The sequence below is a fragment of the Cnephaeus nilssonii genome (genome assembly GCF_951640355.1).
Source record: "Cnephaeus nilssonii genome assembly, chromosome: 13".
Lineage (NCBI taxonomy): Eukaryota > Metazoa > Chordata > Mammalia > Chiroptera > Vespertilionidae > Cnephaeus > Cnephaeus nilssonii.
Window position 1 is genome coordinate 6,442,655 of NC_137084.1, and position 15,565 is coordinate 6,458,219.

A 15,565-nucleotide genomic window follows, 5' to 3' on the forward strand; every position below is an offset into this window, starting at 1 on the left:
CCACTAGGCAGCACTGCCCCCTCCCCAGCTCCTGAGGAGTGGAGCTGAGGGCACACAGAAGCCCCTCTGGGTCCCAGGCTGTTATGGTTTCCCCCTCCCCGGACCTTTCCTGAAAGATCACAGCAAGCATGGGGGGAGGAGGATCTGGGTGGACATTCCCGGCACCCCCCGGGGGACCCCACTATAAGGCCTGACTGTGAAGAGCTTGTGTGGAACCCTCCTCCCAACACAGGGGAGACAGGTGACCAACCAGCCAGGCTGTTGCAGGAGCCTGTGAAGGTTGGCGCCAGGGAAAGCTCAGAGGACATGGAAACATGAGCTCTGGCTCTGCAGGGCAGGCAGACTGGACACATGGAGGAGGGAGCGGAGCCTCCAGGCAGGGGAACTGCCTGCACAAGTGTGGCATGTGTCTAGGGACAGAGGCCAGGTGTGGCTAAGCTGAGGAGACTTCCTGTCCGGGTGGAGACCCAAGGTCCTTGTCCTGCTGGCAGTGGGGAGCCACAGACAAGTCAGGAGGGAGGCAGGAAGGGGGAAACGAGGGACCTCAGCAGGCTGCTCTGGGTTAGGTTTTAAGTTCATTCAACAGGGCCCAGACCCAGCTGCTCCCATCTCTTTCTGCCTCTTCTTTCTCTTCCCCCTTCCTCCAACCCCGGGCTGATGGGCCTGCCTGGAAGGTGCCCGGCCCCCTCTGTCAGGGAGCCTTCAGCGATACGACTGAGCCCCACCCGAGAGGACAGGTGTGGAGGTTGCTGACCTGGCCAGCAGCACGGGCCAGGCAGGCCCGCATGTGGGAGGAGCAGGACCAGCCAGTTTATCGCCCACAGTGCCCGCAGCTCCAGACTTTCCTTCCTCTCTCCTGCCTGCGGTCGTCTGGGACTGCAGACACCGGAAGGGACGATCCCAATGGCTAAATAAACACAAATCACTGGGCTGCCTCGCTCCCCACCCTCTCCCACCCCATCATCAACCTTCTCCTTGGACCCAGAAGGGTCAATAATGGCTGCGTCCCCAGCCCTGGGCTCCAGTCAAGTGGCCACTGAGGCTGAGCTGGTCTTGGGGAGCCCGACGGAAGAAAACTAGAGAGAAGAGGCCCTTTTGCGTTCTGCCTGCCACAGACCTGTGTCTGCTGCTTACTCGCTGTGTGATAAGTCCCTTCCTCTCAAGAGCCTGTTTCCCCAAGAAGGAGCATATTGGATTAAAAGTCTCTAACGCCCCCTCCCATACTCTGACTTCTGGGGATTCTGTGTGTAGAGGCTCTAGAGCCCCGTTACCTGGGTTAGGACCCAAGCTCCTCCACTTAGCAGCTGTGGGATCTTGGGGCCTCAGTTTCCGCGATTGTCAAAGAGCATAAGAATTACACATACTTCACTGGATGGAATAAAATGACACATGCCAGGGGTCTGGCCCACAGTAGGCGCTCAGTAAACGTGAGGCCAAGGCTTTGGGTGGAGTTCCTCCTCCTGGGATTTGGTGTTTGGGATGAAAGGGAGGGAAGGTACATGGGGAGGTGTGAGGAGCAAAGGGCCTGTGTCCCCAGCCAAGTCATCTCAAGGGCAGGACTGGACTCTGAAGTTCCACGGCCCTGGCACCCACTTTCCCTCCCCTTGGTTCATCCATAAACACCCCACACCCCGAGCCAGGAACCCCAAGCAGAGCTTGTGATGACGGTGCAGAGAGCAGAGCCACCACACGGGGGCAGCAGAGACTCGGCTGGAACAGAAGGGGACTCCGGGCCTCAGGGAGGCTGGGGGTGGGGGCGTCAGAAAATGCAGCAGATGGAAGCTGGAGGGTAGTCACCTGTCTGCTGACCCTGAACTCAGGTCATGCGCTTATTCACTCATGCATGCAGCCATTTGTTCCTTTATTCATTTCTTAACTTAGATTATTGAGTCAGCCCATCTTCCTCCCTTCCTTCTTTCCTTCCTCTTCCCCCCTGCTCCATCATTTTCCTTCTCTTCCCATTTGTCCAGCCAAGCAGTCAATTGGACATAACATCCTGAGCCAGAGGAGGGCCGGTCTGGCCATCTCTGTTTTCTAGGGTCTTTGGGGCTGTGACCCACTGTTCAGGGTTCCCAAAGGACTCTGGGCTTGGGACCAGTGGGACTCTACGAGGCTGAGTCACCGCAGGCTGGCAGTAAACGGCAGACTCACAAAACAGTGTAACAGTAAACAGTATAACAGTGCCCTGGTGGGCCAGCTGACCCGGGCCACCTCCTCACTCCAAAATAAACTCCAGGAAAACACCGCTGTCCAGGGCCCAGCAATGTCTGAGATTTGGGGAAATTCCTTGCCAACCAGGGCAGATTTCCCTGGCCCTAATCACCCTCTTGCAGAAGCTTGAGCATAGAGTGGGGGTAAAGCTGGGGTTTGACATCAGTAGATCTGAGGGCTGAATGAACTCATGCACATGAGGTGTGATGTCGGGAGAGAGTGCGGCTTTGTGGCCAGACCTAGGATTTTGCCTCTTACTAGGTGTGGATCTTAAACTAGCACTTAACCTCTGGGCCTCAGGTACCTCATCTGTGAAACGGGGCTAACAATCCCCACCGGCCAGGGACAGTACCTGCACAGGGTTAGGGATCCATTAATGGGTGCTGTTATCATTAGGAAATGTTCAGTGAAACTGTAAAGCATGACACACATCGAGAGTGTCAGCGTGATTATCCCTATAGCAACCAAGGCCAAATGCCTCTGCCTGATTCTCAGCTCCCTCCACCCCAGCCTGGCCTCACCTGCCTTGCCACCCAAAGCCTGATGACAGCAGCGGTGGGGAAGACGTCACTGGGGGATGGGGCCCCTCCCCACCACTCCTCGGGGTGGAGAGCCCTGCTCAGTGGCTACACACCAAGCCCAGTGCCAAGTCACTGCCCAGCCCTGTGGCAGTTTCGGGGAGGGAGGGGCACCTGAAGGGCGGGGCAGTCCTAGGATGCTTCCTCTATCCAGGCGAGGCTCCATTCAGTCTGCTGACCAGGCCCTGGGTGAGCTTGGAAGATGAGTCAGGGTCAGGGGTCTGGGCTCTGCCTCTGTGCAGGCTGGGGCAGTGACACCTGCCCGGCTGCCTCTTTGGGTCACAGTGAGGTTCAAATAGGCTGAGAGGGCTTTTCCCGCACGGAGGACATCGTCATTTATTTTAAAGGAGGTTGGGGGGGGGGGGGAGAGAAACATTGATGTGAAAGAGAAACACTGATTGGTTGCCTCCCCGCTAGATCCAGCCCTAAACCTAGGTATGTGCCCTGACCGGACCCGCCACCTTTCCGTGTACAGGACGATGCTCCAACCACCTGAGCCACCGCGGCCAGGGCTGAGGGTGCTTTCTCATGTGTTGGGCTCTGAACTCCATGCAGGTGACATCATGACCTGAGTGGGGGCCGGGGGCGGGGCAAAGACTTCTGCCCCCTGTTTCCTTGCGCTTTAATGAAAACACTCAGTTCAGCATCTGGGGAGGCTCTTGTGCTCATTTTTTAGATTTCAATGCTGGTTACTAAGAGGGCTGGGAGGTCAGGTTCGACGTGTGTTCCTGACCCCCGAAGTGTTCCACTGTCCAGTCCCACCCCAGCACCAGCTCCCCAGGCCACCTCGCCCTCAGTGAACCCCAAAGTAACCCCCTCTCTCTTGCCTCCGTTCCTTGCATGTTCTGTTCCCTCGGTTTGGAAAATCTTTCCCCTCCTCCATCTGACTCTTACTTTTTCCTCTTCTCAGAAGGGTTTCCTGGTCTCCCAACCCGGGTGAGGGGACCCTCTCCCCTACAACCATGCACTGCCTGTCCCCACCCCTGTTGTAGCTCTTATTGCTCTGAGGGCCCCCTGCCTGTCTCCCATTCTAGGCATGGGCTTCTCAGGGTAGGGACTGTGTTTTAAACGGTTCAGGGTCCCCTGACCCTTGGGCACGGAGGGACCATCAGTGTTGGTGAAATCATGAGGATCACTCACACATGGCACCACACATGCCCCAGATCCTGGTCTAAACGTTTTACAGGTGGAAGATTCCATCGCTTCCCCAGATAACCCCCCAGCCAGAAGTGACAGGTGGCCACCCACCTGCGGCGAAACTTCCTGGTGCTGGCTGGGGGCGGGCAGACAAGGCCTCGCAGAGCCAGCGACGGACCCATAAGGGCATGCCCAGCTCACCGCATTCCTACCGGGCCGAAACACCTGCAGGTGCTATACAACGTCTCCGGAGCCCTTAGGGAAATGCGCACTCCTTCCTTCATCCCCTCCTCAAAGTCCCGGCTTCTGCTGGTGCTCCACCTGTGCTGGGCACCTGGAACCCAGTCCCTGTGCCCACCGAGCTAGTAGGCAAACATGGCTGACCCCCACCTCCCTCTTCTTTCCCTGTCCACACCCCTGCACACACTGTCACTGTCCAGCTACTTGTCTCTCCCCACCCCTATCAGACCAGAATTCCCCCCTGAGGACATAGAGACTGAGTCTGGGTGCCCCGCTCCGGTGGTCCCAGCGGGCGCACACAGTAGGTGCTCACGAAAGTTTCCATTAGTGGCTGAATGGGATGGGAGGGAAAGGGCTCCCCCCCTCCCGCCACTCGAGCCCCGAAGCCACGCCTCTCTGCCCAGCGCAGCGCCCGATCCCGGCTCGGGCCTCTCACCTGGACTCCCCGCCGGCCGCTGCCCGCCCCCGCCCGCCCCCTGCCCCGCATGCACTTCCTCCTGCCGCCCCGCCCCTTCCACATTCCAGCCCCGCCGGGCCGGCCCCGCGCCTGGCCTTCGCGCAGCCTGGGCGGACGCCCGGCCCCTCGGCCGCCCCGCGATGAAGGCGGCCCAGGCCGCGGGCGAGGAGGCGCCGCAGGGCGCGCGGTCGGTCAAGGTGGTCCTAGTGGGCGACGGCGGCTGCGGGAAGACGTCGCTGCTGATGGTCTTCGCCGATGGGGACTTCCCCGAGGTGAGTGCCAGCGCCCTGGCCACGGTCACGCACGGGCTCCTGTGTGTCCCGTCTGTGCGGGAGCTGCCCGTGCGGGAGCTGCCGAGGATGTGTGCCCACGCTGGCCTCCAGCGGGGTCTCCCAGCAGAGTGTGGGGTTAAACGCGGTTCTCACTCTGCCTTCGGGAGGGTGGGCCTCTATGATATCATCTGGGAGAATGGCATCTACCTGGGAGGGTGTCACCGGGCAGCCGGGAGGGTGGCACTTGGTGGTGGCACTGCCTGGCTAAGCGGAACTGACCTCTGGAGCCAGGCTGCCTGGGTTCGAATGAGGACTTTGCCATTCACAGTTGTGTGCCCTTGGGCAAGTCCCTTACCCTCTCTATGCCTCTGTACTTAACGGCATAATAGGAATAATGATGGTGCCCACCGCCCAGGGTCACTGTGAAGAGTGAGTCAATACAGATCACCTGCTCAGCTCCGAATCTGCAACAGGAAGGACTCACTAAATATGGCCAATGTCTTTCTTGGGAAACATCATACTTTCTCCCCGTTTTGCCCCTGCAGTGGACACCCCTCCCCCCCCCCCCAGGCTCTGCCCTGGAGGGTAAGAGCACACCAGAGTCCAGTCGGACAGCTGGTTGGCACCTTGGCACTCCTCTGGCCCTCAGTAACTTGCTTAGCCTCTCTGAGCCTCAGTTTCCTCATACAACTTCATAGGGTGGAAGGAGCCAGGGCGGTGGAGAGGTGGAGTTAAAGGAAGGCTGAGAGATGACCCCCACTGGGTACCTGGCATGTCCTTGGTGCTCAGGCGTGGTGACCGTCACTCCTTCAGCAGCATGCTCACTGACTGTCCAGGCAGACTTGCCGGGCACCAGGAGCAAAAGGCCTGTGTCCCCAGCCAAGGCGGACCCACCCACCATGCCGCCTCTCCTGGGGGTCATGGGTTTGCTTTGGCGTCTCTTCTCCCTCCTGCCTCTCCCAGGACCCTGCAAACCCCTGGGTTGCGCCGGCGCTGGGAAATGGATGGGGGAGGCAGAAGAGACCAAGCCTAGTAACCGTGTCAGACCTTTCTTTCCGTTGTGGCAGCAGCGAGCTGACGCGTGTGGTTTACAGAGCTGCTGTCACCTCCTTTGGCCAGTCACTTTTTTTTTTAAAGTTGTGAGGAATGAGCTTCCAGGCCCCCGGGAGAACCCAGCAATTGTAGCACAGCGGGGAGAGCCCCACAGAGGGGCCAGGCCTGCGGGTCCCAGGGGAGGGGCTGGGAGGGTGGGGCCTCACCACGGTGTCCTGGGCTCTGAGACCAGTGTCCTGGATGGTGAGACCCATCCCGATGTCAGAGAGGTTACAATACGGAACTGAGCATCTCACAGCTGATGAAGTGGGTGTATTGAAGGACACACTGGAGCTGGCCCAGGGGGGCATGTTTGTCAACTGGGGGATGAACCTGCCCTTGTCTAGTCTCCTCCCTATTTAGGGACCCTGAGTTCACAGGAACCCTTCTGCCTCCAGACACAAGAGAGGCCTCTTCATTTAAAAGGAACACAGGGCCCTAGCTGGTTTGGCTCAGTGGATAGAGTGTCAGCCTGCAGACTGAAGGGTCGTGGGTTCCACTCTGGTCAGGCTCGATCCCCAGTTCCGGTTGGGGCGCATGCAGGAGGCAGCCAATCTCTGTGTCTTTCTCACATGGATGTTTCTGTCTCTCCTCCTTCCTTCTACTCTCTCTAAAAGTCAATGGGAAAATATCCTCAGGTGAGAGTTAACAAAAATAAAACTAATAAAAGAAACACAAGATCTAAGAGTTGGAAAGGCCTTCATTTTACAGGTGGGGAAACTGAGGCCAGGGAGACAGTCTTCCCTTGGAGCACAGAGCCCGGCAGTGGCAGTGCTGGCCTACCACCCAAGTCTCCCACCCCTGACCAGGACACTCTCCGCAGCCCCCAGTGTCTGCCTGCCGGACCCAGCCTTCTCCTGCTCCTGACCCTGGATGCCTCCTCCTGGCAGTCCTCCAAGCCCAGAGAGCCTGGAGCTAGGAGACTTGGGGCCCCATCTCCCAGGCCTCTTGCCTGCAGCGAAGAGCAGAGAGCAGGCTGGGATTCGGAGGGGCTTCAGCGACCTTTGGCTGTGCCCCAACCTGGGGTTCAGGGGAGGGAGGGGCAGAGTAAGTGAGCTCCTGAGGCAGGGGTTTCCTAGCTGACATTTATGGCAGCAACCATTCCCACAGGGGAGCCCACAGCACAGCCAGCTGAGTCTTCCTCCACACAGGGACTGCCATCGGTGTGCTGTCCAGGGAAGCCCCAACTGCTCGCGCTCTCTCTCTCTCTCTCTCTCTCTCTCTCTCTCTCTCTCTCTCTCTCAAATATATTTGTATTGATTTGAGAAAGGAAGGGAGAGGGGGAGAGAGAGAGATAGAAACATCAATGATGAGAGAGAATCATTGATTAGCTACCTCCTGCATGTCCCCTAGTGGGGATTGAGCCCACAATCCAGGCATGTGCCCCAACCCGGAATCGAACCGTGACCTTCTGGTTTATAGGTCGACATTCAATTACTGAGTCACGCTGGCCAGGCCTGACTCTCCTCTCTTGAGCTGTGTCCCCATTCTGTAATGATCCGTCTCCCTGACTGTGGGCCCCATGAGGGCAGACCCAAGCCTGAGTCATCTCTGCCCTGGCCTAGCCCAGGCTGGGCCCTGCCTTCCTGACTGAGGACAGCTCAACAGATAAGATTAGGTGCTATTGACGTTATGGGCAGAGTGACCTGCCTGGGGGTTCAAAGAACACGAGAGAAGATGTAGACAGAGTCTCCAGGATAACATTCCAGAATAGGGGAAGGGTGGTGACAATTGCTAGTCAGAGAGGAGCAACCCAGGCCCACATCATAGAACTGGACTTTCCCTGCTCACTCCTGACACCAGGGGCTAGAGTTGGTGACCTCAGGGGAGGCAGGTGACGGGAGCAAACCTGCCTCCATCTTTAGCCAGCTGTCCATTATGTTGCTTTGGGCAAGTCACTTCCCCTCTCTGGGCCTCAGTGTCTCATCAGGAAAATGGGGATACTACTGACTTTCCAAGGCTGCAGGGGTCAGAGATGGTGCGGGTAAACGGACATCCACAGGAAATCCCAAGAGAATGTGGGTGACATGCAATCTCCACAGGCATTTGCAAAGTGCTGACAGGTGTCTGCCTGCACAGGACCCCTCTACTGGTGAGTGGGTGGCCAGGCTCGGAGCTCACCAGGCATCATGCCCTCCGGTTACAGGCTGGTGGGGACTGGGGCTCGAGCTGGAGGGATTGACAGTGGCTGGTGTGGACACTGTCCCTGGCAACCCGCTTTCTGGGTGGCGGACATGTATGTTGGACCGCACCTGTTAGCCAGTCTTCCCCGTCACACTGTGAGGTGACACTCCTCTCTTTTGACCAGTGAGGACACTGGCCCAAGGTCACATAGCTGGCGAGGGCCAGAGCCAGTCCTAAGCAGTGCTCCTAGCCACCATATCACACTGTCCCCAGCCGGGCCAAGGGCCCCAGGAGAGGGGCCGTGGACAGGCAGAGAAGCATGGGGAGGTGTGTTGGAGGCTTTTCCGTTCCTGTTAGCAGAGGGGGTGAGAGGTGACTAGAGTCCAGAGTGGGTTGAGCCCCGACCCCAGGGCCATGCTCGATGTCTCCATCTGCCCCAGCTGCCGGCTCTGAACTTGCCTTTCTCCCCACCCTCCCCCTGCAGCTTCCCAAGTGCCCTGGAGGACTGCACCTACCCAGACCCACCGAGAGGGAGCTACCCCTCCCAGAGGCCAGGGCCTGACTCAGAGGGCCAGTCCCAGGCAGGCCCCACCCAGCATGGGGAGTGCGGGGAGGACAGGGTCTCCCTGGCTGTCTTCCCTGAGCAGCCCTGAGCAAGTGAGCAAGGCCTGGGGACCCCAGCTACCGCAGCCAGCGTGCCCCTCCGGGCAGAGGGCTTGTGTGGCGGAGTTTTGAAAACCTTGATTCCTGCATTTGTGTACAAAACCTGTCCTATTTCTTTTTTAAAAAAATATATTTGTATTGATTTCAGAGAGGGAGAGAGAGATAGAAACATCAATGATGAGAGAGAATCATTGATTGGCTGCTTCCTGCATGCCCCCTACTGGGGATCAAGCCTGCAACCCGGGCATGTGCCCTTGGCTGGAACCGAACCCAGAACCCTTCAGTCAGCAGGCCAACGCTCTATCCACTGAGCCAAACCGTCAAGGGCCAAAACCTGTCTTATTTCCACTCACCCTCCCTTTATGGAGAGGGAGTAAGCTCCAGGCCCGGGCAAAGGGGAACCGGGCCCGGGTGACCTTCTCTTGAGCCCAGACACGGTCAATAAGAAGGGCAGAAACCAGGGCCCGTGGGAGGGGATCCTGGAGGAGGTGGCATTGGGCAGGGAACTTGGTTGGATTGTGAGAGGTTGAAAGGCAAAGGACAACATGTTCTGCAGGTAGGCACTAGTCTTGTTCATTTCGGGCACCGAGTCTTGTTCATTTCTTGTTCCCGGTGTCCAGAACTGGACCTGGAGAAGGTATCATGACCGAATGTATGAATGAATGAGCGGACGAACAAATGTGGGTTAATGTCATGCCGGGAGGAGGGGACAGCATGAAGGAAGACTCAGAAGTGGTCCCGTCCCCTGTCCAGGGGGACAAAGATAGAAAGAACCGTGGCCGGCACGTGCGGAGTGTTCATTCTGTGCCGGGCCCTGCGCGAAGGGCTCTGTGTGGAGGATCTCACTGAAGCCTTGCAGCAACACGCTGTGCTGGGTACCCTAATGTCCCCACTTTACATCCGAGGAGGGAAGACCGGGGGGCTGGTGTCTTGCCGGGCACACTGCTGGGAAGTGGTGGCCCTAGGCCTCAACCCCACCAGACCGCTTCCAGCAACTACCACCCTACCCTCTGCCGACTCCCAGTGAGGACAGTGCTGCAGGCATTCCGGGCTCTGGGTTGGCACTGGGGCTGCTCCCCTTCAGAAGTTGTCCTCACAACCTCCCCGTGTCCCCTTCTTCCTCAGAGCTACACACCCACGGTGTTCGAGCGGCTCAACGTTAAAATGAAAATGCAGGGCAAACCTGTGACACTCCAAATCTGGGACACAGCAGGTGGGTGTGCAGGGCCCAGGGAGGGGTAGGGTGGAAGGAGGGGCCCCAGAAGCTGGGAGCCAAGCCCCACTCCCTTCCTTCTGAGCCGGGGAGGTCAACCAGTCTCCAAGGGACAGGTGTGGGCCAGGATTAGGGCCCCCAGGAACTGAACCCTCCTTGCTTCTGTGCCTGTGTCCACGGCCTCCCCCACCCCAGGGCAGCTGGCCATGTCCTAGAGACAAGGGAGAGTCCAGAGCTCTTTGCTCTCAAGGGGTGGACTGTTCCTGGCCTCAGCATCCCACCGTGGCTTAGCTTCTGTAAGATCTGCCTGACCTTGACCTCTGCTCTCCAGCCTCCTGACCTTGCCCACACAAGGGGTCAAAGTCATCTTTACATCAGAGCTCAAAGCTAACCTCAGTCCCAGCAGCCCCTTTACCTTGGATAGGCAAAGATATCTTTCTGGAGGATCGCCTGCCTTTCTCCTCACCCCATGCCCCAAGCCCTGGGCAAAACAGCCCCTCCAGGCTGGGTCTCTGCCTTGCCCCAACCTTCCAAAACAGGGATATCCCTGCATGGTCTCACCCGGGCCAGGGCTGGCACATCCTGCAGGCAGGCCAGGGGAACACTGCCCCAAGGGGCACATTCATGCGGAATGGCAATCTAAGTGCCAAATTTGTGTTGGACACTGAGAAACAGAACTAGACACACACACGCACGCACGCACGCACGCTCTCGTGGGACCCAGGGCTTGGTGTTGGGAGGTGCTGGCAGTGGGCAGGAAGTCCGGAGGGAGTGACCACCCCTGTTCCACAGGACAAGTCGATTATGACCGCCTGCGGCCCCTCTTCTACCCTGACGCCAGTGTCGTGCTCCTCTGCTTCGATGTCACCAGCCCCCACAGCTTTGAGAACATCTTTACCCGGGTAGGTACTTGGGGGGGGGGGAGGGAGTGGGAGGCAGAGCCCCCAAAGCCAGGCCACACTGCTCCACCCCCACTCTTTTTCTTTTTTTCTTTTTTTATTTTATTGATTTTTTACAGAGAGGAAGAGAGAGGGATAGAGAGTTAGAAACATCGATGAGAGAGAAAGATCGATCAGCTGCCTCCTGCACACCCCCTACTGGGGATGTGCCCGCAACCAAGGTACATGCCCTTGACCGGAATCGAACCTGGGACCCTTGAGTCCGCAGGCCGACGCTCTATCCACTGAGCCAAACCGGTTTCGGCCACCCCCACTCTTTTTTCCCCACTACACCCCCGCCAGACCCAGCAGACTGTCAGCGCTCAGCAGGCCCTGGATGACATCAGGGCCAGTGCCTTTGGCATATATACGGGGAAGCCAGGCCCCAAGTGGGCAGCAATTTGCCAGGGGTTCCGCAGGGATCCGGTGGGAGGGTCTGGCCTCTGACTCCCGGTCCAGTGCTCCTCACCTGCTCTCCGCTGCAGACGCAGAACACTGTGACCCTGCCTGAGAATGCCGGGTGGCCCAGGGCCCCCGAATTTCCCTTGCCTGGGCCTGACCAAGGTCACATGAACAGTCAGCCTCCAGCAGCTCTCAGCCCCCCATCTGCGTGGCTGTTGCCTCTCAGCAGTCTCCCAGGATGCCCCCCAGTTATGTCAGGGGTTCCAGAAGCCGCACACAGGTGTCAGGGCCTCCGTGTGAATGGCGTGCTCAGGTTTCTTCGGAGCACAGCCAGTGACAGCATTCGTGATTATAACAACGATGGTGGCAGCATTAGAACCTACCACGTGCCAGGCGCTGTTCCGGACACATATATATGTACTCATCTGACCCCCTTACAACCTTAGGGAGCAGATACTATTATTATCCCCACATTGGACCACGTGCTCCAAGAAACACATCTATTGAAGTGGTAACGCAGGGATTTGAACCCAAGCGTTCTGCTCCATGCAGTCATTCAGAAGCAATGACTGAGCGCATCTATGTGCCAGGCACTGTTCTAGGCACTGGGGACCAGATGAGATGGTGGTGGCTGGGATGGTGCTAGCAGAGGGGGTAGTGAGAGGTGGGTGTATATTCAATTTCTTTGAAAGGCAGAACCATCAGGATTTGCAGGTGGCTTGGACATGGGTGGGAGAAAGATACTTTGACCAGAGTAACTGGAAGGGGGACTTGCCATTTCCCAAGATGAGAAGGAGCAAGCTGGGAGTGGGGAGGTGGGAGGCGGGGCCTGGTGGACATCCCAGTGGAGGTGGCAGGTAGGCAGGTGGAAGTCTGAGTCTGCAGTTCCCAGGAGCGGGCTGGACTGGGCTGGGCTGGACAGAGCCATGGACTGGGGGTGGTCACCTGGAGAGCAAGAGCAGCTAGAGGAAAGGTACACCCACAGCTTTGAGAAGGGGGTGCTGGTAAGACCCGAGAAGAACCAGGCGAGTGGGGTTCTGGGGCGAAGTGCAGACCAGGTCTTGGAGGAAGGTGCGATGATTCCCAGTGTCAGCGTTCAGGGAGGGTGAGGGCTGAGGACTCACTTTGGGTTTAGCAGGGTGGAGTCACGGAGGAGACCCTTTCTGGGGGCAGTTTTGTGGGGGGCTGGGATGTGGGGAGTCTGCCCAGGACCCCACACGGGCCCCAGGTGGCTCCAGGAGCTAGTCGTTTGATGCCCCTTTTCTTTCTTTTTTTTTTTTTTAATTTCTTTATTGATTAAGGTGTCACATATTTGTCCTCATCCCCCCATTCCCATCCCACACCCCTCCCCAAGGATGCCCCAACCCCCTGTTGAACTTAACCATTGGTTAGGCTCATAAGCATGCACACAAGTCCTTTGGTTGATCTCTCCCCCCTCCCCCCACCCTCCCCTATCCTCCCTCTGAGGCCCGATAGTCCGATCGATGCCTCCTTGTTTCTGGTTCTGTTCTTGTTCATCAGTCTATGTTGTTCATCATTTCCCCTAGATGAGCGAGATCATGTGTCACTAGAGATATACTTATATGAACTGAATGTGAGATGAGCAACAATAGTTATGCTGACAGGCAAATGAATCTGTCTGTAGTGAGTTTCTTTCTGGACCAACAGTTCTTTTGAGACCCAATATCAATGTCCACCAGTTCCTTATGTGTACATGTCGGCACTGACCCCTCAGCTCTGGATGGTGGACAAATGGTGGTAATGCAGGTTCGATTCCCTCTGGTTGGGTCTCGGCCGGACCCAGGGGTTGATGCCCCTTTTCCCTGCACGGGCCCCCAGAGCAGGCATGCCCTCCTGGGCTGTAGATTCCAGGCCTCGGGGCTGTAGTCCAGCCTGAGTCACCTGGAGCCTCACATTCCAAAGAGCAGCTGACTCAGGACGACAGCGCTCCCTCCCACCAGCCAACAGCCGCGGCAATCATGTTATAAGCTGCTTTATCTTCAAAGGAGCACTTATCTGCTTACATAGTTCACCCGGTGGAGGAGGGAGTCATGGGAGCCCTTACCTGGTAGAGAGGCAGGGTTCTAGCGGGAATGGCCCAAACCTGCCACTTCCAGTTGTGTGACCAAGGCCCAGTTATATAGCCTCTCTGGGCCTCAGTTCCCACGTGTGCATCATGGGATTGATGATAGGCGTTGCTTCCTAGGGGCCTGGGGGGTTAGTGAGTCCACAGGTGTAACGTCTTAGAGCCTGGCACAGAGTCGGTCTCCCTGGACGTGGGCTGTGCTGCTGATGGGTGATCGAGCTGCCTGGGGAGCAGGAGGACAGCCATCCCCCCTCGGCGGAGACGGAAGTACTCCCAACGGCTAACACACATCCCCGCCCCCTCCCCCGCAGTGGTACCCAGAGGTGAATCACTTCTGCAAGGAGGTGCCCATCATCCTCGTGGGCTGCAAGACTGATCTGCGCAAGGACAGGTCCCTGGTGAAGAAGCTCTGGAGGGATAAGTTGGAGCCCGTGACCTACCACAGGGTAGGAAGCCCAGCCCGGGGCGGGGTGCCAGGAGAGGGAGCCCCGGGGCACGCTGACCAGCACAGCCTCTCTGCAGCGCCAGGTGTCCAGCCCTCGGGGTGTGGGGCCAGGGAGGGGTCAGAGACCGCTGGTGCTTGGAAGTGGTACCTAGAATACTCTGGAAGGTTCCAGCTGTGGAAGGGAGAACAGTGGTGTGCACATCAGATAGCTCTACCCACCCACATCCCGGGTGGGGGACCTGAGGCCCAGAAAAGACCCCCAGCTCTTCAGTCTGCCGGCCCCTCTCTGCTCCACACCCGGGAAGTTAGCCGGTACTTGGAGAGGCAGAGACCTAGCCCGGGACGGAGGCAGGAGAGCCACGGAAGCCATGAGAGCGCTTGTCCAGCCCCGGGGGGGCAGGAGCCGTGGGGGCCCTAGAAAAACTCACCTTCTGCTTGTGTCCCGGAGACTCCGGGGAGATCCCAGAGGGCTGTGAGGAGCGGGGAGGTGCCCGGCAGCCCCACCTCACGGCCGTCGCCCTCCCGGCAGGGCCAGGAGATGGCGAGGTCCGTGGGCGCAGTGGCCTACCTGGAGTGCTCGGCGCGGCTCCAGGAAAACGTCCACGCCGTCTTCCAAGAGGCCGTCGAGGTGGCTCTCAGCAGCCGCAGTCGCAACTACTGGCGGCGGATTACCCGGAGCTTCTGCGTGCTGACCTGACAGCGCGGGCCCTCCCTGCCCAGACCGCCCGGCAGCACAGGACGGAACTGGGTGCTGACCTGTTTCCCAGTTGGCTAGGCTGGACCCAGTTCCTGGGCTGTGACCGAACTGCCCTTCAAACCGATAGTCAGCACGGAGGCCAGGCCCCTCGTGCTGGGGCTAAGATCCCTGAACTGAAGTGAAATCCCTCTGAGGCCCGAGGAAGGGGGTTCCCTGGGCCCCCCTGCCCTGGGGAGGGCTAGTCCTGGAGTCCCCACGCTCCCCAGGCCGCACATCCAGGAGTGGCCATTCAGCCTGGGCCACCTCGCGGCTGTTACTGGGGCTGCACCCTCAGCTCCTTCTGGCAGGACCTGGTGGTCCCAGGGCCACTCCCACCCCCATCTGGCCCAGACTCCCACCTGGCCCCTCACTCCTGCCCTTCCCAGTGGTAACTGTAACCACTAAAACGACATCGCCTGTCAGCTGTGGCACGCCTCTTGTTTCAAAACGCCTTTACACACACGTTACAGGGTGGATAAGAGCCCGCCCCGTGTAGGCGCTGGAGTGGAACTGCCTGGACCCAGGCCCCGCCCTGGAAGCCGACCTGAGCTTCTTCCTTCACTTTCTTTGAGAGCTCTGTCACCATTTGTCACGGTCCTGTCTGTCTCCCAGCGGGGTGGCCAGCTTCCCCAGAGCTGGCTTAGTTGGATTGTCCTGGGCCTAGCACACAGGAGCACAGTCACAGTCCCGCCCAGAGAAGGAAGTCCAACTTCTGCAGCTGGGAACTCGGGCTCTCCTGCATCTGACCACAGCCCACCTTCCCCATTGGATGCCCAGGGCATCTGACACCCCAGCCACACCTGGGGAGCACTAACACCCACACCAGCCTCCAAGCCTTTGGCTGTTCCCCCACCTCAGCACATCCTTCCTCCCAGTCACTGCCTGTTCACCCCCAAGTCCTTCAGGGTCCAGCTCAGACGCCACCTTCTCCAGCAAGCCCTTGGAGCTGCCAGCTTCCTCGCTCCCGCGCC

The 15,565-nt window shown here is 58.6% G+C and overlaps 1 protein-coding gene across 1 annotated transcript; it reads left to right on the forward strand.

Annotated features, from left to right (window-relative positions):
- Positions 1-4,678: 4,678 nt before the first annotated feature.
- RHOD (ras homolog family member D) lies at positions 4,679-14,675 on the forward strand. Its single transcript, XM_079787062.1, has 5 exons — positions 4,679-4,895; positions 9,900-9,987; positions 10,780-10,889; positions 13,725-13,859; positions 14,388-14,675. Exons 1-5 carry the CDS (start codon positions 4,764-4,766, stop codon positions 14,553-14,555), a joined length of 633 nt encoding a protein of 210 aa, XP_079643188.1. The 5' UTR covers positions 4,679-4,763; the 3' UTR covers positions 14,556-14,675.
- Positions 14,676-15,565: the final 890 nt, after the last annotated feature.